A 22,952-nucleotide genomic window follows, 5' to 3' on the forward strand; every position below is an offset into this window, starting at 1 on the left:
CCTGGGACCCTTACACCTCCTGTCCCTCCAGTCTCCGATGTCATTCCCCCTTTCAGGTGACTGTCTGGGATATTGACAGATTACCTTCTCCGAGGTCCTTCCCTGATGTAGTCCTAGAATTTAGATCCCATAGTTGATATCCGATGTGTCGATGAACGCATAGCCAGAGGGCGCTGGGTAAGGTAGACAGAGCCTGGTCAGAGAGTACAGTGCCTCTTGCAATATGAGGCCGGGTTGAACTGGGGACTTCACTGTGACTCTTTTATGAGTAGGGCTCTACAGAGCTCTGCCTGGGTCTGATCGACTTGGGATCCTGTATAGACAGACGCTGGCCAACTACTCTTCTTCTGTGATGGTGGAACAGGGGTAGGGGGAGGAGAGGTAGGTGTGGGAGGGACATGGCTGCAGGTGACCAGGCAGCATTGCTGGAATAGGGCTGATGAAGAGAGTCAGGAAACCCAGAGTTCCTGGGTGTTGGACTTGGCTTTGGAATTGAGAGCTTGGGTTTCAGGTATGAAGTTAAAGAAGCTACATTCAACCCTTCCTTCTCAGGGTTTAGCAATCAAACCTGGATATCAGTGGATACGATTGATTATCCCCTCCCCCAACCTACCACTTGTCAGATGTGGTGATTATCACATGTGACTTTGCAATGACTTGGTATAAGTTCTATGCTCCTTTTGGGGGATACCCAAAGAAAAGGACATAGTCCTCACATGGAGGAGAGGTATATACTCAGGAGACAACCATAAAGCCAGTGTGATCCTAGAGGCTGGTAAGAGCTTCTGGGACTCAGGGTTGGTAGGGGAGGGCCACATGGGAGCTGACAATAGGAGGTGACATTTTCACCTTCATAGGGGGAGTGGCCCGACCACATTGTACCAGGAATGAGGGCATTTCATCAAGGAGCACATGGACAATGGGAGGTGAACAGAGTGGGGCCAGGTGGGGCATATGGGAGAAGCGGCAGGAAGTGGCATGAGTCGGCCTGGGCTGTGGTGTGGACAAGTCAAAGATGTAGCTGCAGAGCTGGACAGAGTTGTGTCGAGTCATGCTAGAGGCATCGGGGACCACAGTGATTGAGAGCGCTTTTGAATGATCATCCTGATGGCATCATGATACAAAAACCAGGGGAGAGCAGTTGTCAGCAAGAGGGTGATGGGCACACAACAGGGTAGAGAGGGGTGATTTACTGAAGCATTCCACATGAAATTACGAGATTCTCAAGACTGGGTAAATGCAGGAAGAGGTAGAGAGGGAGACTCCAGCTTCCCTCTATGGCCTCCTAGCCTGATTCTGGCCAAAACCAGAGCTTCTCAAATCTAAACCTAGACAATGTAGAGTTGGGAGTCTGCGGAAGCATCTGCGGCTGGTACATGGGCAGGGGCACCATAAACATCTTTAGATGACAGCCTTCCTCACTGAACCTTTGCTGGATGATTGGCTAATGTCCTTGGTTGCCCCCAACAGGGCTCTGGAAGGCATTTTTCTATGGAGCAGTCATCCACCCATCCACTAGACCCTCAGTCTAAAAGGAAGGCTGGCTATCTATCTATCTATCTATCTATCTATCTATCTATCTATCTATCTATCTATCTATCTATCTATCTAGGGTCCTCTTGAAAGAACCTGTTTTGTCTGTGTGAGCCTCCAGGTCATTCACATGCTTCCTAAGGAGAGACTGACAGTGGAGTGGCCCTCATCCTCCTGGTAGAGTGCAGTTGGTTGTCTGTTGATGGCTTTGCAAGGAAGAGTCTGGAATGTGGCTGACTTGGCATTTCCCATCTCCACCCGCACAGCTGGTGGGGCTTGGACCCAGCTCCAGATGGGGCTCAGTCGGTCTGCTTGGATTGGCTCAGGCCTCCTGGCCAGCCCTCCTTACCTTCTCTAAAACTGCTTAGGACAGCAGAACTGGGCTCCAGGCCTTGGCCAAAGCAGGTTGTGGTAAATGGGCTTGGCTCTCCAGCGATGTGTTACAGCCAAAACCTGCCAGCGCCAAGGCCACAGAATCAAAACTGAGAGTGGTGCAGGAGTATGGCCTTCACCACCCCTAGCATTGGGAGAAGGCTGAGCGTATCTGTTCAGGGAGTGACCTGGTTCTAGTGGGTTTCCCTATTCCTCAAGGCAGAAGCTACTAAAATAGCCTAAAAGCAGAGCCACTCAATATATCCTGAATATAGAATGAGGTATCTTTGGGTGGGTGGCATTCTACACAACATCTGAGTAAACTTGGGCATTCTACCTACCCAGGTAGTTCTTTTAGAAGAACTTTGCCCATGAAAGGGTCCTTATAGACACCAGAGAGATGCTAAGATAGCTCTTTGAGTGAAGATGCTTGCCATTGAGACTGGGTACCTGAGAATCTATATGGTGGAAGGAGAGAACTGACTCCCGTAGCTTGTCTTCAGACGTCCACATGTGTACTGTGGCATGTGTACCCCCACACAAAGATTCACACACACACACACACACACACACACACACACACACACGTAAGAGAATGAGTGTAAAAAAGGAAAATGTAAAAGGATACTTTGGGAAAGTTGTGTGAGCTGGAAGGGCCAGTGGGGTATGACTTTGAGGTAAGGGTATAAATGGCAGAGTCTTCAATGACAGGGACTCTAGATGAACTGAGAGGCTCCTGGAAAATCTGCCTCACCCCCATCTAGCACTCCCCTGCAGGGGGAACCTTAGAACTGCTCAGTTCACAGAGGTCTCTTGCACATGCTCAGTGTTGCTCTGGCTATCCCAGGACTTGTGGAGAGATCAGAAGTATAAAGCTTCTTGGTGTTTGTTCTAGTAAGGTGTTGGGTCCCAAGTATGGCCCTACCATCACACAGCGTTGAGGTACAGCTGAAGCTTTGTTACTTAAGGGGACTTCTGGAGATCAAAGAGGTTCAAGATCAGAGCCTCCTGGTAGCTGGGATGGAAGGGAGGGGTTGGTAGAAAGGCAGAACCATTAGTCCCACAGTGTAGCCTGTGGGTTGGGGGCTTGGAAGGGTCTCAGAAGGCCTCTCCTGAGATACAGTATCTTGTGCTTAACCCAGCATTCTGCCATGGGCTGGCAGCTGGCAGGGTGTGCAGGCGAGCCGTGGGAAGTCAGGGCTGCTCCACACTGAAATAGCCTGATGCGGGGGGAACAGAGAGGGTGGCAGAGGAGAGCCAAGAGGGCAAAGGAACAGAGCCCGGATGAAGATCACCCCCTGGCCCACTCAGAGCTTGCAAGGAAGGACGAACTGCTTCTTGACACGAAATAGCCTGAAGGCAGGTAGGGAGAGCTCTAACCACAGCCGGGCAGAGAACAGACAGGCGGATAGGAGGGAGCTCCAGGAACACGTGTTGGAGGGAGAAAACCTTCTCTGGCAGGGCCTCTGGGTGGGATGACCTCATCCCTTCCGTCTCAGCAACCGAGACTTTATTATTCCAACCTCCAGGTAGACATTACGCTATGCGGAGCCTAAAGGTTAAAGGAAGAGCTGCCTTCGCCTTGGCGCTCTCTCAGCTCCCCGGCTGCCTTCCTGAGAGAGAGCCTTTCTTGGGAGCTCTTGTCTCCTCCAGAGCTTAGGTCCTCTTTGATGCCTCCCTTCGTGTACCCTGAGCACACCCTAGAGTTTCTGCCTGCCCACCCTGTGTCCTGCAAGGGCAGCCATGAGAGCTGGTGCTACCACTAATAGGGGAATAGTAACATTTAAACACAGCACCACAGAGGATGTCAGCCTGCCTCAGACTCCCTGTACCTGGTTTCCATGGCAGATTAAGCAGATTCCGCAGGAGTCAAAGGCCAGTGACAGCTCGGTGTGCCTCACGCCTTCCCTAAGGGTCTCTCTGGGTGGAAGCTGTCAGGATGAGGTCCTACTGACATCCTTCTTAGAATCCAGGGTGTCCAGGGGATTTACCCAAGACTGCCTCATTAAGAATGAACCAGACAGCTACCAGAGGGGACCAGCTTTTCTCTGGGGGAGGGGGGTTTGGGTTGCAGCTTCTTTTTGCTTGAACTTCATGTCACATGGGAGTCACTGTGAAATGAGACAGGATTTTCTACTTTCTTCTCAGGGAGGGATGAGAGATGATCCAGTTCTTTCTAGAATATACTGCAAACTTGAGAGGGGTATCATATCACCAAGTGATATTTGTGATCATTTTTTTAAAAATCCACATACATCTTCGGAGTGTGCTAATAGTTCCTGATCACCTGGTCTAGGGTCCCTGCTTACGAGTGACTTAGCTAGCACTGCTCCGTTGCAGACTCTGCACACCATTCATTTGAAATGTACAGGGTCTAAACCTCGGCTTCATTCCCCGCCCTGAGGACAAGTGGTCCGGGGCATTTGAATATGGAGCCCAGCTCATAGTCAGTGGCAAGCTCCAAGGACAGAAGCAGGACACTTGTGTGTGTGGCTTTTCTTCTGTTCAGAAACTCCCAACTCATCCCTCCAGAACAGACCTATCCTTGACTTTACAAAGCTGTGATCAGTATCACCCTGACTTCTTTGAGTAAAGATGATGCATAAACGAGTAATAAATAAAATGATAGGTAGGCCGTCACATACTCACACACAGGCATTAGTCTTGTAACTTTGTGGTCCAGAGATAGGGACTGTGCCAGAAGTGGTCATCACCACATATCTGGGCACAAAGATGTAGTCCTGGTTACTCTCATTTCTTTACTCATTAGCTGGGGTTCTGGGTAATATGTGATCTCCTAGGCCCAGCCCAGATCCCCTGAGTGGATCTTAGAATATGCTTGCTTTAGAGTCTCTGTTTGGGACTGAGTTCAAGCAGCAAACACGAGAAGAGAGCTTAGGTCTCATCAGTTAATGTAAGTTCTGGGGACACACCTGTAACTCCAGCACTCAGCAGATGGACACAGAGTGTCCCGAGTGAGCTGGCTAGCTAGACCAAATGTACTGGGAGCCGTGACTTCATCCAAGGGACTCTGTCTCAATGAGTAAAGTGAGAGTGACCAAGGACCACTCTTATATGCACAAGCATAAAGCCACAGATTGGGACATCACACGTCTCATCTGCCAGTCTTTATATTTTGGGTTCTGCCCCTCCTAGACTTCGAGTAGCCGAGGCTAAGCTGGCATGCCCAGTTCTGGCTGGTTCTCATCAGAAAGCATCCTATCTGACAGTGATCTATGGGTCATGAGGAGGAGAGTTTAGAGACTAGACATGGCTTACTGAGGTGGACTAAAACTGTGTAGTTTCTCTCCAGGGCCTATCTGCACAAGAAATGCCCTGGCTACTTCAGAGGGTGGAGCAGATCAGTGAAATAACATCACTTGGAGGTCCCTAAGGAACGAGCTCTTGCTACCTGATGGCTAGTAGCCCAGCATGAAGACATGTCTTGGTTTGGTCTCTGCTGCTGTAACAAAATACCCTGAGCTGGCTAACTTATAGAGAAGAGCTTTATTTTGGTTCACAGTTCTGGAAGTCCAAAAGCATGCCAGCATCCATTTGGTTTCTGGCGAGGGACTCTTACAGCTTGAGCTAACTCAATCTAGAAAATAGATGTAGGAGATACACGCAAAGATGAAAGGCAATGGGTGTGTGTGGGTATCTGCTTCATAGCAGCCTCCTCTTGTAAGAGCTAATCCGTTTCCACCAGAACTGACTCAGGCACTGGAGAAGATAATTAATCCCTCTCCAAGGGTCTACCATCACCACCCCCAACCCAGGTATATTATTAACCAACTTCAGTGCGAGTTGGCAGGATCCAATGCTTAACCGTAGCAAGGACCCTGGCGTTTGGCCATTTGGGAGAGAATCCCAGCAAAGCAGGTACTCCTGCAAGATCGTGAATGGTGTTCTCTGGGGCGGGGGTTTCTGTCCACCGCCCAGGTTCTCAGAGCCAGACCCCAGCCACACCCTGGAGGAGCGGGTGGCACACTGGTACTTCAGCCAGCTGGATAGCAACAGCAGTGATGACATTAACAAGCGGGAGATGAAACCGTTCAAGCGCTATGTGAAGAAGAAAGCCAAGCCCAAGAAGTGCGCCCGGCGCTTCACCGACTACTGTGACCTGAACAAGGATAAGGCCATCTCGCTGCCTGAGCTGAAGGGCTGCCTGGGTGTTAGCAAAGAAGGTGAGTTCTACCCGCTGGGTGCCTGCCAGGTGCAGGGACAGGGACCAAGGGCTGTCCTGAGCAGCAAGATCCTAGATCCCCACGAATTCACCAGCCATTTATGGGGAGTGGGGCTGTGCTTCAGGACTAGCTGCCTGCTGCAGCCATGGGATTGACTGGTAAGGTTCCTATTCTTACAGTCTACTGAAAAGACAATAGTTATTCATGTACTTTGCGATTAGTATTATCAGAGTGTATTAGTCAGGTTCGGGCAGATTGGATAGACCATTCACACCATAGCTCAACTTAGCAGAAATTGCTTATTTTTTGTCTTGTCCATGGAGTAGGGCAGCATAGTTCCAGATTGTGTGCACATGCATGTGTGTTGTATGTGGTATGTGTATGTAGGGATAGCACAAGGATAGGGACTTCTCTACATAATACTTCAAGGAAGCAGGTTACTGAGAATGACCCTGATGTCCTCATCAGCAGGCTTTTAGGGCCACTGTGTGGGTCTGATGTATTCCCCATCCCCATCTTATAGAGTAAGCTTGGGTGTGTGAGGGAATTCTCTGGGATAGTCTTAGAAGTGAACTGCATGTAATTTCTGATGGTTCACAAACTGGAACTCTGTCACTGTAGGTGCCAAGAGGCAAGGTGAGGCTAAAGAGCCCTTTGCTCAAGTGGGAGGCTTTAGAAAGGCAGTGAGGAACACAGGATTGGGAAGGTCATATTCAAAAGGAACTGTCAAGGGGGCACTTGCAACTTAGTGAGGAGTTGCTGAGGCCAGACCCTGTCCCATTCCATGTCCTTTTTGTGCTGGGAGTACCTGCCCATATAGCATCTAAAGCCAAGGGAAGGTTCAGTGTGGTGACTTGGTCCACAGAACTCAGGGAGCCTCCTTCTGGAACTTTGTCAGCGGCCAGGTGTCCGCCATTTCCAGCCAACACACAGGACACGGAGGAAGCAAACAGAGGGAGCTGTGGTCTGGGACGCGGGATTTACGGATCCCTGCTCATCTGGATGTCCCTCCAACCCAAATTCAGCCAAAGCTGTAGATTCAAGTCCTCTGAACAGTTCTTCCCAGAGACTCCTGGGGTACTTTCTGTTTCTTGCCCAGCCTACCTTCTTGATCGCTTCAAAGGTGGCATTGAGTGTGTGGCTGGAGCGCCTGTGCCTGCACTTGTAGCTGACATGTGTGCATTGCATCTGTGCATGTATCTCTGTGAGCATGCACGTGTGGGGACCTGTCTGACAGCATCTCTGTCTCTGTGTACACGTGTATGTATCTATGCCTGTTTTTAAAAATTATTTTTTTTGTGCATGTATGAACGCTTTTCTCCATTTATGTATGTGCCTGGCACCTGCAGAGGCCAGAAGAAGGCCCCCTTGGAACTGGACTTACAGATAGTTGTGAGCCACCAAGTGGATGCTGGGAACTGAACTTGGGTTCTCTGCAACAGGAGCCAGTGCTCTTAACTGCTGAGCCATCTCTTCAGCCCTTTATGCTCAACTTAAAACATATCTATGTATGCATGAGTGTACATGTATGTACATGCTGTGTGTGTGTGTGTGTGTGTGTTGGAATGGGGTGAAGTAGAACATAGAAGGAAGAGGGGGTTATGAGTGAGGGTTGGGGTTGCCTGTGTAGATGGAAATCCCACAGAGAGTACAATGGGACTCTTCTCCTCACTCCATTCCTCCGTCCAGCATAACACACTGATCCTAGAGCCCAAAGCCTTCTATCGCTCTACCTTGGAAGGGTCTAGATTAAGCAGAGGAGTAGTGCTTTGCACTCGTGAGGCAGCAATGTGGCCAGCGCTTGGCCCATCAGTAGGACTTCAGAGTCTAGCTTACGTGTCCTCCATGAAGATGACCCCAGAGTGAAGAACGTCTTCTGAGCAGGCCAGTCTTATTGCCTGGGGAAGCCAAGAGAATGGCCAGAGAGGAATCCTGGGCGTTGGGGTGCAGATGTAGCCTTGGAACTCTATGAGCAGAGAGAGCTTGCAGGGAGCTATGTGGCCAGTGCCCTGACAAGAACGTCCGTTTCCAGACCTAGGGTGCCAGGAGGAGAATGGAGGACTATGGAGAAATCTAGGGGAGGAGTGAGGACAACTGTCGGGTCAGAAGTAGGGATGTAGGTACAGCCAGAGACCCTGAAGTCAGGTAGACCTGACTGTTAAGCTCTGTCAGTTCTAGCCCTGTGATTTGACCAGGTACCTCATCCCTCTGGATTTCAATGTCCTCCTCAGCCAAATGGAGGTAGTATCCACCTTGGAGATTTGGCATGAGAAACCAGACAGGTGATGGGTGGGACAGAGCCCAGATGCACAGTGTCACACAGAAGCTCTCAGTAGCAGAGGAATCTACCCATGGGACAGAGGGGCTGCTGGCAGCCTCAAGGTTGCCCTCTGCTCCTGGTGGCACAAAGCCACTTGGCTAGGTGGTATATGGGAGCCCAGGCACAGGTCATCTGGTATTATATGGTGCCCTCTGGTGGCCTGAGAGGGACTTGCATGCCAGGTGGGGGCCCAATGTGGGTGGGGAGAAGATGTGGGTCTTGGGGAGTATAGTTTCCGGTTTGAGGGACCAGACTTTTGGAGATGCCACAGGAGCACCCCTTCTTTTGCCTTCCAGAACTCTTACTGGGGAGCTGAGTTCTCTGCCTAGCATGGCAAGCCTGACATTTGGAGACCTGGGTCTCCGTAACTGGTCTTTTCCAAGCCAGAAAGCAAGTTTGTCAGGATTGCTGTCTCCACCCTGTAAAGCAAGCAGCAGAGGACTAGAGGCTTGGTGTCTCAGAAGTGCCAGGTCTTCCTTGGGTGCAGTCTTCTCCTCTCCCTCTGAGGGTCAAGAGCTTGGGGTCCAGTGGGTGACAGCCAGCGCTGAGTTTGCTTCCTCCTGTGAGTGCTGTGCCATCCTGGGTTTTTAGCCACACTAAGTGGGGATAATCTCACTCCTGTTATATACGTCGTCCGAGGTACAGGGACGTGCTCCTGGCTCTCCGTTTTATTTTCTGGACCTTAGCTGAGGAACAGGACCAGGACTGTCATAGTCTCCTCTTTCTATGTACAGATCTCCATGTTTACTACGAGAGCAGCTTTTGCAGAGTGATACACAGTAGTATATGTAGACTCTAAGGTCTGGCAGCCTGGCTCTGCCCTACCCACCAGCCTGCCTTGGGTCTGCCTCTCTTATCTTCCTGGATTTGTGACCTCACCTGCAAACTAAGCTATACCAACATCTACCCTTTGTCTTTCTTGAGTCTTAAGGAATGTTGGGATTTGTTGAGCTGTGGCAACATAGAATCCTTAGGTAATCTTGGTCTTAGCAGGAATGAATCTCCAACACCCCCCTCCCCCATGAGCTCAGCTGATCTTTAGGGCAATCCTACATGGGAAGCAGAGAAGTAGCATAGATGCTGTCTTAATTCCATCTTTCGGTTCTGCCCAGCGCTGTTCAGAGGCATGCTTGGAGACACAGGGAATTGGCCTAGCTTCTAGTATGTTCCCCCTTCAGGAGATCAGGTCTTGAAGGAGCACCAGGACCTGTGCACAGGGGTGGGCCTTACCAAATCAGGTCTTGGACCTTGTGTAAGTCACTCTGAGCCTTTGCCTCCAGATCTGGCAAGCAAAGGGACTAAGGTTCCCTCCACCTCTGACATTATAGGACTCAGAGACCTGGAACGAAGGAGTTTATAAATAACCGCTAAAGTCCTTCTTAGCTAACAGCTGAGGGGATTCAAAGAGGTGTCCTGAGTGGGTCCCAATACCATGGTGGGAAAGGAAAGTGAAGGAAACCTGTTTATTCTCTCTTCTATTAGTGCCTGCCCATATGAGTTCACGCTCAGTCTGGACTACAGAGAGAAATGCTATCTCAACAAAAACAGTGCTAGCGACAACAGGAGCGGCAACAGCAGCAATAAGCCAGCGGGACACCCCAGCTTGACTATAGAAAAAGATGGTTTAAAGGTGCTGGCAGATAGTCAGTGGGTTTCCTAGGCAGAACAGGGCAAGAGGCATTCTCAGAACCGGAAGCACAGCCACGCCACTTCCGGTTCCTTCCCATTCTTATTGGTTCTGAGGGCAGAGCACGCAGGGGCTCAGATATAGGATCTCTGCCCGCTGTCTGGGCCAAGACCTCTCCCATGTCATATATTCCTATTTGTTGCAGGTGGTAGCCTTGGCAGCTTCCCTCAGGGAAAACGAGCAGGCACAAATCCATTCAGTAAGTTGCTTTCTTTCTGGACTTCCCTCTTCTGTGGACTCTCTGATGAAACTGTGGTAGCAGCAAAGCCGTAGATCAGATCACTTAAAGGCCCACGCTCCGTGTTTGGTGGGGAAATGAGGAAGATGGCGTCTGCCATTTCTCCAGGCTAGGTAGTACAATCTGGTCAGAGCTCACCAGAACGCATCCTGTGCTTGTCTGGCAGAGTCAAGGTGACGGGAATTTACACTTCCTAACTGACTCTGGATGCTGAGAGCTGCCTCAGAGTAGCAAAGGATGGACAGTAAAACATGCACTTCTTCATGCAGACACTCTTGTAGTTGAACATTTTGTACACCCTTAATGGCTTATCTCGCTTTTCTTTTGGCTCTCTCCTTCCCGCTCCCAGTCGGACGCCTCGTCTAAAGAGCAGAAAAATCGAAAGGCCAATGGAGAGTCTGAGAAGACAGGACTGACCACCATCAGACACCTAACCTTCAGCGCTGCCCGTGGCCCAGCCACAGCCCGTGTAACATAAGTGGTGCCCTCCATGTTTGCACTTTTAATAACTCTTATGTGTGTGTTCTGTTTCTGGTTCCATTTGTAAACACCAGTTATCTAATACCGCAGTGGGATCAGGAAAGGGAAGAAAAGCTGTTTATTCTCTCTTTTATTGTTAAGTTTTTGGATCTGCTACTGACAACTTGTAGGTTATCAGGGGAGGGGTGGGACCAAGAAGAAAGAGATTTATATACTGTATATAAATATATATGTAAATTGTATAGATCTTTTGTACAGGCATTGACATCACTGTTTGTCCCTTCCCTTCCCTCTACTTCCTCTGGACTCATAGTCCAACTCTCTTAAACTGTATCCTTAGCTTACCTGAGTTTCACTGTGGATGGACTCTGTGAGAGTAGCTAGGAGCCCTGTGCTTGTGCTGTGGACACCACGTTTTCTTCTGGTGAGAAGAGGGTACTGGTCCTTGCCATTAGCTCTCAAAGTTCAGTCACTTGGCTGTTGGCTGGTTAGGAGGGGAGCCCAGCTCCTGTGAGGGCCAGCATGGATTCCAGTTCTATGGTGGCCCCCACATGTTCTTGCTATTCGGATCCCTTGGCAGTCTATGGTAAATAACAGAGCAAATTATACTTGAAGGGGTTGAATTTGGCTACTTTAAACATTTCCTCCCATGTTTAGCACCTTCCCCATGTAGGACATGAGAGGTGAGAACCCAAGCATGTGAGGAAAAGGACTCCCAGGGTTTTCCTTCAGCAGGTGTTTGGCATCTGAGGAGATGGTGAAGAGAACAGAGGATCTGAACCAGCTCTTCTGCAAACCCACAAGAGAGTCTCCACAAGCATGTAGCTCCCAAACCAGAGTCAGATTAGGCTTTACCTCCATGCTCTCCCTTCATCTCTTGCCCCCCGTCCTCACTGATTGGGCCAGCCATCTTGTTGACCAATAGCACAGTTCCTTATTCCTCTGGCTTTTCTCATGGACTTCCAGAGTCTAACATTGACATGGCGTTCCTACCTTCTGCATCCCCAGGAGGAATAGGAGCTATAGGGAAATATAGGCTTTAGCACAGAGTGTCACCTGGGCACATAAGCAGCCTTTTCTGTTAGGTGACATGCTGACTCAGATGTCCTTCAGTCAGAGCAGCAAGTGTCACTTAGCAGCTCGTCCTACGGTCAGCCACGATGGCAGTGAGGGAGGCCAGGACTGGTGCTTTTGCTGGCTTGCTCTCTGCAATCTGCCTTGCCTGGGATTTTATCTCGGTGTTCTGTAAATGCACCCATTTTGGTAAACCCTGTTCTATCTTGGGTCTGGAAGGCCTTGGCCCCATAATGCGGCCCACATGTGGGGAACATAGCCTCCTCAGGGCTTGATTTGATGAAGTCTTGGCTCCAGAAGGTCCCTGCTGCTCTAGCGAAAGTCATGACCGTTCCATGATAGCCAGAGGCCCTGTCCTGCAGGGTAAGGTGGAAAGAACCCCTTCTCTTGGAGCCTTGAGCAGAAACACTGCAGCATTCTGGAGCTGGATGGTCCTCACAGCAGACCCCATCCCTGTTCCCTGACCTGAAGGAAATGTGCACAGAGAAGCCACCTCTATGGAGGAGTTTAGAATCTGACCAGCCACCTTCTCTCTCACAGATGGGCGTAGGCTGTGCTGTGTGGTTTTCCCTTGGGGAGGCGGGAGCAAGGAAAAGTATTTGTAGCTTGTTTTATAAAAAATAAAAAAAAATGGATAAACCTTGGCAGCTGGTGCCTCTTTCTTTGGGTGGCCTCCTCTGAAGGAGAGGCCCTATTTCCTAGAAGATTTCATGGTTTTCCTGGTCTAAGTGCTCAAGCTCCGATCCTGGAAAGTCTAGGCTGTTTTTAGTGAGACACCAGCAGGAAACACAGTGGCCTCAGAGTGTGGACTTCCTAGGAGGATGCCTCAGGTCCTCTGGGTCCTTAACTGCTAGCTGTGTATGCTTTCATTCTCCGTCTGACCTTTGCCCTTGCAGAAGCCCCAAAGTATCCTCATTCTGGGGTCCTCCCGTCAGGGCAGACCTTGGATGGGGCTGGTAGAACATTGTGGGGAGAGCACTGATAAGCTTGTTCTGTGTCTTCAGCCTGGTGGCCATGGCTGTGTTAATCATGATCTGGACTCTGGGCCGGAGTGCAGGTAGAAAGCTGTCTCTCTGACCCTCAGTCAGGTTCGTCCAGCTCACATTTCAGTTCTGCGTGGCACTGTGTGGCACCACTTCTAAGCTGGTGAACTCTGCAGAGCAGAGGACTTTGGGATTGGGGTTGACAACATGCCTAGGGCCAGGATAGGCTAGGTACCTGAGTCTCCTGTGAGTGGGACCATTTCCTTTCATCCTCTCTCCCTTTGGAAATGACCTCTGTCAACTACCCACTTGAACAGCTTTTTCAGACCTTTCCTGCTGCAGTCTGGCCTTTGTCCTCTGTAGGTACACACAAGATAGTTTTTGTTTTGTTTTGCTTTGTTTTTTTAATTCTCCCTTGGCCCAACCTTTTCTTCTGCAAGACTTCGCTGGAGAAGGATCCTAGCCCTTGACTCATACCCCATCCAGTTCCTCTCCGGTTTCAGAACTGAAGTTTCTATTTCGAGGCAATGGGGATGGATGGTTTGCTGTACACGGATGTACACTGTCCTAAGTCAGTAACCAGGCAGTCTTGTTCCAGGGTCTAAGTGTAGATTCAGGCCTAGGAAGAGGGGCAAAGTGATTGCTAGGTCTGGGGAAAGTAGACTAAGGAGTTCTCTCGTCTTCAGATTTTCTGACCTCAGGTCCTGCCACTGTTGATTCCCAGCTGCCTTCCTGGGGGCACCAGAACAGCAGCTTCTGCATCCTGTACCACTTGGGGCTGGGCAGCATCCGTGGGAGTTCATTGTCATCCCCATCCGTTAAAGGTCTTACTTAAAGCTACTGTTTTGCAGAGGGCCACCTGCCAGGCTTCAGAGAAGCGTGAGGCTAGCTCTTCCCTTGCGGGAAGCCCAGGAGGAGTCAGAGTTGATTTGACCTCCAGCAGAGAGTAGGGAGACCGGCAGGTAGGAGCTCACCTTTGGCAGCAGAGTGAACTCTCATCCCTACCCCCTGCTCCTCTGCTTTTTCCCAGAGAGCTGCATCAAGACTCAACGAAAAGGCACAAGACAAGTCCATTCTGCTTTTTCCTCACCTCAGGGCTCAGAGCCATACACCAAGCAGGGGACTTTGGGAACATACTCAGCAGGGAGGTCTAAAGGCTGTGGGGCTGGGCATCTTTTAGGACCACTGACAGAGGATGGGGTCCCAGGTCTCAGGGGTCCTGGTGATCTAATATCTGCTTTCCAAGAGGGTAGGACACTAACAGCCCCAACACCTTTGTAGAAAGATAAATGGTTGGATGAATAGATAGACAGGTAGTCAGGCAGACACAAAAAGTTAAAACAACAAATAACACGGAGAGGTTAAGTCAGCTTTCTAGCCAAGTATTCACAAAGCTTTTAACTCATCTGCAAGGTCATGGCTTTGTCTTTAATGAGGTTCAAATCTTCCCCGGAGCCTTGACCTGTTCTTGCTGAACAAGCGGGGGAATGAGAAGTTAGATCTTTCACGAAGTACCACCAAAACCTTCAACCCTTCACCACAGGTCTGTATGTCTTCTGCAACTTTCATGGCTTGCTAAGAAAGCCCTAACTTTGGTCTCATTCCTGTCTACTACTTTCTGTGTTGGGTAAGCCAGCCAGTGGTCTCTTGTCAGGTCAATCTGAACTATCCTGCTACTTGCCACTTCCAGCACTGGCAGCCACCTCACAATGTGGTCTCAGCACTATTTTCTCTGCACCATTTTCCCTCTTAATAGATTCCAGGAAAGCCCTTTTACCTAGATCCTCCTAACAGGACTATCGATTCTAGTTAATGGTTGATGATTCCGTATGTGGTAAGCCAGGCCTGTTCCCAAACTCAAGGCCATCCTTTAGTAACCTAACACTTGATAGAAGGGTGTGCTGTGCACTGGGGTACTGCCTGTCTACGAGGTAGTAAACAGGTATCAGACTGCTGATATGACTCAATCAGGAGAAACCAGGATGAGCTGCAATAACACATACGCCTCTCACAACTTTGGTGGCTAAAACACAAAGGGATAGCCTAGACTTAGTGTCAGTCGGGACACTTTATACTGTCCTCATCGGGGATCCAGATCAAGGAAGACTCCTTCTCTCTTGATAATGGAGGTAAAGAAAGAGAAACGTGGTAAATTGCACTCCGATCGATGCCTATCCAGAATGAAATATATCATTCTCTTAGTTTGCTTTCTATTGCTTTGATAAAGGCCATGCTCAAAAACCAACTTGGGGAGGAAAGAATTTATCTGGATTACATGTTCCAAACACAGTCTATTACAGAGGGAACTGGGGGCAAGAGCCTGAGCAGGAGAGGAGACGAAAACAATGGGGGAGCACTGCTTACTGGCTTTCTCCCCTGGCTTGCTCAGCTATTTTTCATATACAACCCAGGACCATCTGCCAACGAAGGCGGCACTGCCCACAGCGGCCTGGGCCCTCCTACATTGATTGTCAATCAAGAAAATGCTCCCACAGACTTGCCAGTCTCATGGAGGCAATAACTCAGTTGACATTCCTTCTGCCTAGATATGTTCTAGGTTTGTGTCACATTGACAAAAACTAACCCCACAGTAATCACATTGCTCATGTTCCAGTGACTAAAGAGAATTACACAGCCCTGCCCAACTATGCCATGGTGAAGAACTAAGAATCAGGAGTGTTTCGTAAAAACCTCTGCTGTTTCAATGTAGATGATCTTAGTGTGATTTTAAATGGGCACTGTGTACATTGTCTAAGAATAAAGAGACTTGCTGATCCCGTTTTGTGCAACGCAGTTTGCCCATGGCTTCTGACAAATGAGGCACGTTCATGACAACTACCATTTCCCCTTCTCCGTAAAGTGGGGAGGTGAATGCCAACTTCCCTTCGGTGAGAGGTCAGCACCCCACCTAAAGGCTGTTTCTCAGGCCCTGTAGGAAACCCTGCTACCCTCATAGGGTGGGCAGGAGAAGAGAAGTTGGAGGGGAAAGAGCAGGTTCAGGTAACATTGGAGGAGAATAGCTGGCTGAGAAATCCCAGTGCCCTGTGCTCTGCACATGAGACTCTTGCAGCTTCTGTAATCATTAGTTTGATCCTATGCCCTATTGACTCATCTTCCATTAATGAGAGCTAGGGCTGTTTCCATGACATTCTGGTCCCTCCAATTACTTACAGGCTCCGTTCCAATCAATCTTACAACTCAATATACAACTTGCTTCAGCCTCCCTCCCCTCCCTGCCCGAGTACAGTGTCCCGGTCCATGAGTGCCACAAAACAGTGGAGTTATGGTCGGGCTCCAGGTCAGTCCTCTGCTTTATAATTGTTCTTTGTGATGGAGTCAGGAGGAGGGAAAGGGAGAGTAGCCGTGAGGGTCTCCGAGCAGTGGTACCTTCTGTGTTTATTGTAGCCACAACTTGGTTTAGCACATGCTCTGTTTCCCACTGTAGCAGGTGTCCTGTGCTAGATCTGATATGGGGCACATGCCAGGTCCCCATTGGGTAGGCATGCTTCATTGATTTGCTCAGTTCAGTTTTGGTGCGACCTCTTCAATATCTTCCCATATGAATATACCATGAATTCATGGGATCCAAGTCCACTTTGATTTAGGACTCCTGCTTCTGCTTTTCTTTTGTGACTGCAGCCAGGCTTTCTTCTAGGGTTTTTATTCATCACTGGGAACCTCACTTACTCAAGCCCTACCAAAAACTGGGAATGCAGGCTGATCTTAGCTGCTTCTTGTTTTAGCTCTTCATCATCTTGACCCTTCAGTGTGTAGATGAAGCTGGCCACCAAGTCTGCTGCATGTGGGTGGTGGGGGTGGAGGTGGTGAAGGTGGAGGTGGAGGTGGTGGTGGTGGAGGTGGAGGTGGTGGTGGTGGTGGTGGTGGAGGTGGAGGTGGAGGTGGAGGTGGAGGTGGTGGTGGAGGTGGAGGTGGAGGTGGTGGAGGTGGAGGAGGTGGAGGTGGAGGTGGAGGTGGAGGTGGAGGAGGAGGTGGAAGTGAAGTGCAGGTGGTGGAGGAGGTGGTGGTGGAGGTGGAGGTGGAGGTGGAGGTGGAGGTGGTGGAGGAGGTGGAGGTGGAGGTGGAGGAGGTGGTGGAGGTGGTGGTGGAGGTGGAGGTGGAGGAGGAGGAGGTGGTGGTGGAGGTGGAGGTGGAGGTGGAGGTGGTGGAGGTGGAGGTGGAGGTGGTGGAGGTGGAGGTGGAGGTGGTGGTGGAGGTGGAGGTGGAGGTGGAGGAGGTGGAGGTGGAGGAGGTGGAGGTGGAGGAGGTGGAGGTGGAGGAGGTGGAGGTGGAGATGGAGGTGGAGGAGGAGGTGGAGGTGGTGGTGGTGGTGTGGCATGGAGTCCAGCTAGAACATGAGGTGTCAAGCTTGCAGCTGTGACCTGTGAAGAGCTGGTAGTCCTGCTGCTTTAAAGGATTTCTCCTGCAGCTCTGGAGAAAACAGGGACATAGATGGAGACCTAACGGCAGCACGACTACAGTACTCAATACATAATATAATACCTTTGGGAGTTGTAAGGATATTGGCAGGGAAGACTGAAACCAGGTTATTTCAATTACCCATGCAGAATTTTGTGCCTTACCCAACAAGCTATAAGGCTGAACTTGCACAATAACTTCCATCATTAAGGCAAAGGGATACAGAGAGAACCGCCTAATCAGGTCAAGAACGCACCTGTAGGTTACATAAACAGCTGACTCAAGATGCTCATGGGAACCGACTGTACCTGTAGCTGTGTTCCCTCTGTCTCAGATACTGTTTGAGCTTCATTCAAAATGTCTTTGCACAGTGTGCCAACCAGCACCATTCAGACCTGGATAGTGCCATGCTCTGCACTGCTCAGAGATACCCTCTGTCCTGACCGGTTTTATGTTAACTTGACACCAGCTACAGTCATCTGAAAGGAGGGAGTCCCAATTGAGATAAAAAAAGACCCCATAAGATCCAGCTGTAGAACATTTTCTTAATTAGTGATTCATGAGGGAGGGTCCAGCCCACTGTGGGTGGTGCCATCCATGGGCTGGTGGTCCTGGGATCTATAAGAAAGCAGGCTGAGCAAGCTATGAGGAACAAGCCAGTGAGCAGCATCTCTCCGTGGCCTCTGCATCAGTGCCTGCCTTTTCTCTCCTGTTTGAGTTTCTGGCCAATCATCCTTCAGTGATGGATTACAATGGGGAAGCATAGGCCTGTTGCGGGTTGCACTGGTACTGTTTGTATTTTGGTGATTACTCTGCTTCCTCAAGAGGGGCTGCCCTGATGAGGAGTAGATCACACACTCAGGTGATTTCAGGTGAACCTTCTCCCCATTTTAACTGATCAAATAAAGACTAGAGCCTGTGATTGGGTAGTGGAAGGAAAAGGTGGGGCTGGGGATTGTAGAAAGGAGAGAGGGGAAGGAGGAGAAGGGGAAGAGGAGATGGAGGAGAGAGAGGAAGAAGAGGTAGAAGGAAGATGGAGCATGTGGCCGGGAGGTACCTACCACAAGTAGTGAGGGATCTCATAGCTGGGGAATAGAGTAGTGCAGTGGTAAATCTGCCCAGTTTAGGCATACAGTTTTAAGTATTATAACTGAGTTGTGTGTTCTTTACATAGGCTTATTGAGGTTGGAGATTCACTGCAACATAAGGCAAATAAACACTTCCCTTTGGAACTTGCTTTTAGTCATGACGTCTCAACCCAGCAATAGTAACTCAAGATACACTCTCAAAGGATGTGATGGGTGGAAACTCTCTTAGTGGACAGACCTTTAGACATCTACATATTCTCTTTGGCTTGAATTATGAATCTAATTATGAACTAATATTAATGGCTTGGTAAGTGGCTAAGCTCTATGCTTTAGGTGTTTGTCTCTTCCAAAACACATAGTCCTCAGAGTTATGTTATCAATGCTATCTGGAGTGGAGCCTCTGGGAATTGCTCAGGATTAGACGTTCAAGCAGTAGAAGCATCCCTAAGTGTGTTAGCAGCCTCATAAGAAGAAGAAAGATAGAAGAAATAAGTTTTTACTGTTTCCTATGTGATGCCCTGTGCCACCTGTATACTCTGCATATGTTCCCACCAGTAAGAAGGTTCCCATCCATTAGGATCCTTTTACCTCGGACTTCCCAGCCTCCATTAGTGTGAGACATTCTTTTCTTTTTATTTAATAAAATATCCAGCCCATAGCATTTAGTAACAGAGATAGAAAACAGACTAAATTTTGAGGAAATTTGAGGAACGGGAGGAATAAGAACCATAGTGTGAATATTAACGTCCCACATAAATGCATACCAGAGAGCATCCATAATTGTCTGTGTTCCCAGTAATCGGACAGACCATGTGAGCCATGAACAGTAGTCAGCCTCTTTCTTTAGTTACCCTGATGCTTGTCCATGTATCAAAGCACGAAATGGCAGGAGAATCGGAGGTTACTTTTGTCACAATGGAAGAATAAATAGCTACCATGCAGTGCAAAAGCAATTCCTCTGTCAAGCAGTTGTAGAAAAGGTGACAGAATGACAAACAGCTCCCATTGAGGTAGGAGTTAGAAAGAACTCGTGACACAGCAGAGAGAACTAAGATCAAAAGCCAGAATCTAAACATTCTGAGGTACCAAAATAGTTGACATTGGGTCACGCCCTTTTCAAAAACTTTTAGGAAGAATGGCATCCTCTTTCATAACAAGTGAAAAGTTATCTGTATCTCAAAGATACACCTCCACTTGTAAGATTAGTCATAATATCCAAAATATAGAAACAGCCTAAGTGAGTGTTTGTAGGGGTGGTTCCAATGCTAAGGTCCTGTTCCCCAACTGGCTCTTGATATATCAGTAAAGATTTCAGGGGCCAATTGCTGGAAGCAAGGAAAAAGGCATGACTTCTGGGTCCCGACATGAGACTGGGAGATGCAGGAGTGGACGGGAGATTTCACCCTGCTTCAGAGGGAGAAAAGAACCAGCCATGTGAGACCTTGGGAAGCGTAGCCATAAGCTGCCCCTCCAGGAGGGAGGTTAGGGTGTTGAGCTGGGACTAAATGTTGAGGGCAGGTTTAGGGTGCTGAGCTAAGAGTATTGGGAAGGGTACACTAGCTGTGGTGGATTAGAAGTGCCCAGCAATTGAGCCAAGAAGGCAGGTTGAAATTGAGCAATGTGTGTGTCTGTGTTTTTCATCTGTGGATCCAATATTCTCTGGGTGGGGGCTTAGTAGCAGAGTCTGCCCAGAGCTTAGAGTGGGATAGCAAAAACTACAAGCTACACATGTTGTTGAATAAAGGAACGAATAAATTAGTGGATTATTACTACAGTGGTTAGCTTTAATTGTCAACTTGACACAACCTAGAATTCCCTGGGAAAAGAGTATCCAAATTATCCCAGTTATGTTAATAGATGTGAGAAGACCCAGCCCACTATAGGCAGCACCATTCCTTAGGCAGGATTCCTAAACTGTACAAAAATGGGGAAATCAGGCTGAGCACAAGCAAGTAAGTAAGCAAACATTATGCATTTTTCTCTCTGCTCTTGACTTTGGATGTAATAAGAACTAGATATTTGAAGTTCCTTCCCTGCTTCTCCACAAAGTATAAACTGAATTAAATCCCCTTCTCCCCTAAATTCATTTTTGTAAGAGTATTTTATCACAGCAACAGAAACAAAGCTGGAACAATTACTCAGCCTTAAAAAATAGGGACTCTTGCTGTGTACAAGGTGGAGGAACTTAGAAGAAATTAGGCTAAGTGAAATAAGCCAGGCACAGAAAGACAAATGGTGCGTGATCTGATTTATAAATGGACTGTCCCTAAAAGGCAGATTAATGGAACAGAAAATTATAAGTTTCTATCAATAGCTAAGTTCAGGGGGATGGGGATATGCTGGTTAAGGGGTCCAAATGTACATTATTAGATGCATAGGTTCTACAATTCTAAGGCACAGCATGGTGACCCCCACTAATAGTGTATGGAACATAAACTTCAAATTCCCTGAGAGTAGATATGAAGCATTTTTACTACACCAAAAGATAGTATACATGGTGATAGATATATAAATATAGCATATACATACACACATATAATGTATGTATGAGTTAACTTGATTGGAATAATTTCAGTATGTACACACATCAATATATGCAACACATTATACTCTATAACATAATTTATGTATATTAAGCTTCAATAAATATATAATAAAAGAAGGAAACTGTTTATTAGGAAAATCTAAATTCATTTTTTATAAGGTCAATTTGAGTCTCTCTTTAATGGTTTGGATTTTGTATATGATCTGTCTTCCAAAAAGCTTTGTTTTTCTGGTGAGGATTGAGCCCAGGCACTCACACATGCTGGACAAGTACCCTACCTCTAAGCTACACTGTAGCCCATAATGGGGCTTAATTCTTAACATGACAGTATTGAATGAGTATTGACAGAACTTTCAAGAAGTAATTTAACTGTGGGTGCTCTGTCATGAATTTAACAGTATGGTCCCTGTGGTAGTTTTTTTTGGGGGGGGGAATGGTTGTTACAATGTGAGTCAGTTCTTTTGTGTTTCCCTCCCCTCATCCAGCGCTTCATTCAGGAAGGATGAGGACAAGGTAGGTGAGAAGACATTGTGGACGGACCAGAGAACTAACTGCTGACTGGTTTCTCTTGTGCTCCCTATTGGCAACTGGCTGCCTCTCTGTGGGTTTCTTTCACTGGCTGTATCCTATGATTCTAGCCTCCTCCCATCCTTTGTTCTGGTGTTTGACTCAAGAGGTCATGATATTCTGGAATAGCATGGAAAACATGCTGACCCATGTTTCTGCCTAACCCGTACTGTCTGTGAGCTCCAGGGTAATCATATAACCACTCGTAACCCGCTTGACAGAGAAGAATAATACCTACCTCTTATGGCTCTTATCAGACACAAATGATGTATATTAAAGGCTTTGAAAACTGCACAGACATAGGTCAGACTGTTCTTGACTATTAATATTAAAATATCTCTCCTTAATCACAAAGGCATTGTGGCGAGGCAGTCATTTACAACAAAAGATCCTTTTGCAGTTTAGAGAGGTTACAAGAAAGTGACTGCCCAACTAAGGATTATATGTCACAGCCCCTTTGCATTTGAATGAGTAAAAGTGACTAGCATTTACTAATTGGATGTGGGAAAATGTGGTATGACTTGGAAGCTAAGGCAATTAATGGTGTGTGTGTGTGTACTACCTCCAATTTACTTTCTACCTGAGATGAATGGAGAAGACACGCAGAGACTGGCAGTCATAAAATGAAAGAGACCAAGTCCCTGAATCATCATGTGGAAGAAAAGCCACCTGCTGACCAAGAGTCCTTAGATCATTGCATAAGTGAGGAGTAAACTTCATGTTCTCTTAACTATTGAAATCTTGGGGTTGACTTATTATGATAGCTATTAGGTCCAGAAAATAAATGAGATAAAGGGACGGGGAAGGTTGTGGCCCAACTTGTGCACTCCAGTTGGCAATGTCACCTTCATACTGATTCATACACAGCGGGTGGGACGGAGGCACCCACCGTGTTCTGGAGTGAGCCTCAACATTAATGCTGGGAGTAATTGGCTTTAGAAGCTTACAGGGGCCATGAGCCCAGACATGTGTCACTCAATCCAGAGACCTAGTTGTTGTTGTCTAGACTCAGACTAAGGTCTTTCCTCTCTCGGGACACCAGCCTTACCCCTCCTCCACATTGATTAGGGTTCAGCTACTTCACTCTCAATAAAGTCAAAAGTCTGGGTGATCTAGAAATGACTCGAAGCAAAGGAGAGATGAGCACAGGTGAAGTTCATATTTCTGTCTCTCCCATGGAATCAACTTAAAAACACTTTTATTTTCATTCTCAACTAGCAATAACGTGGAACATTCCTGCTCTCTCTCTCTCTCTCTCTCTCTCTCTCTCTCTCTCTCTCTCTCACCTGTCTGTCTGTCTACCTATTGTTTCCCAGTCATTACCTCTTTGCAGGACTTACATTCTCAAATCCTTTTTTCTTAGTCCCAGTTTGGTCAGAAATTTAAATCTAGGCAAGGACAGAACTCCGCAGTGCAAAAAGGTCAGTGGTATTTGTTTATTCATTTTTGTGGTGGTGGAATTTTC

At 48.1% G+C, this 22,952-nt stretch overlaps 1 protein-coding gene across 1 annotated transcript in view; it reads left to right on the plus strand.

Moving 5' to 3' along the window:
* Positions 1-22,952, plus strand: part of Smoc1 (SPARC related modular calcium binding 1) — a 194,771-nt gene that overhangs the window by 147,400 nt on the left and 24,419 nt on the right. Inside the window, exon 11 of the mRNA XM_032908057.1 lies at positions 5,845-6,089. Coding sequence (XP_032763948.1) covers positions 5,845-6,089 — 245 coding nt within the window. The remainder of the gene's footprint in view (positions 1-5,844; positions 6,090-22,952) is intronic.

The sequence above is a fragment of the Rattus rattus genome, chromosome 7, assembly GCF_011064425.1.
Source record: "Rattus rattus isolate New Zealand chromosome 7, Rrattus_CSIRO_v1, whole genome shotgun sequence".
NCBI lineage: Eukaryota > Metazoa > Chordata > Mammalia > Rodentia > Muridae > Rattus > Rattus rattus.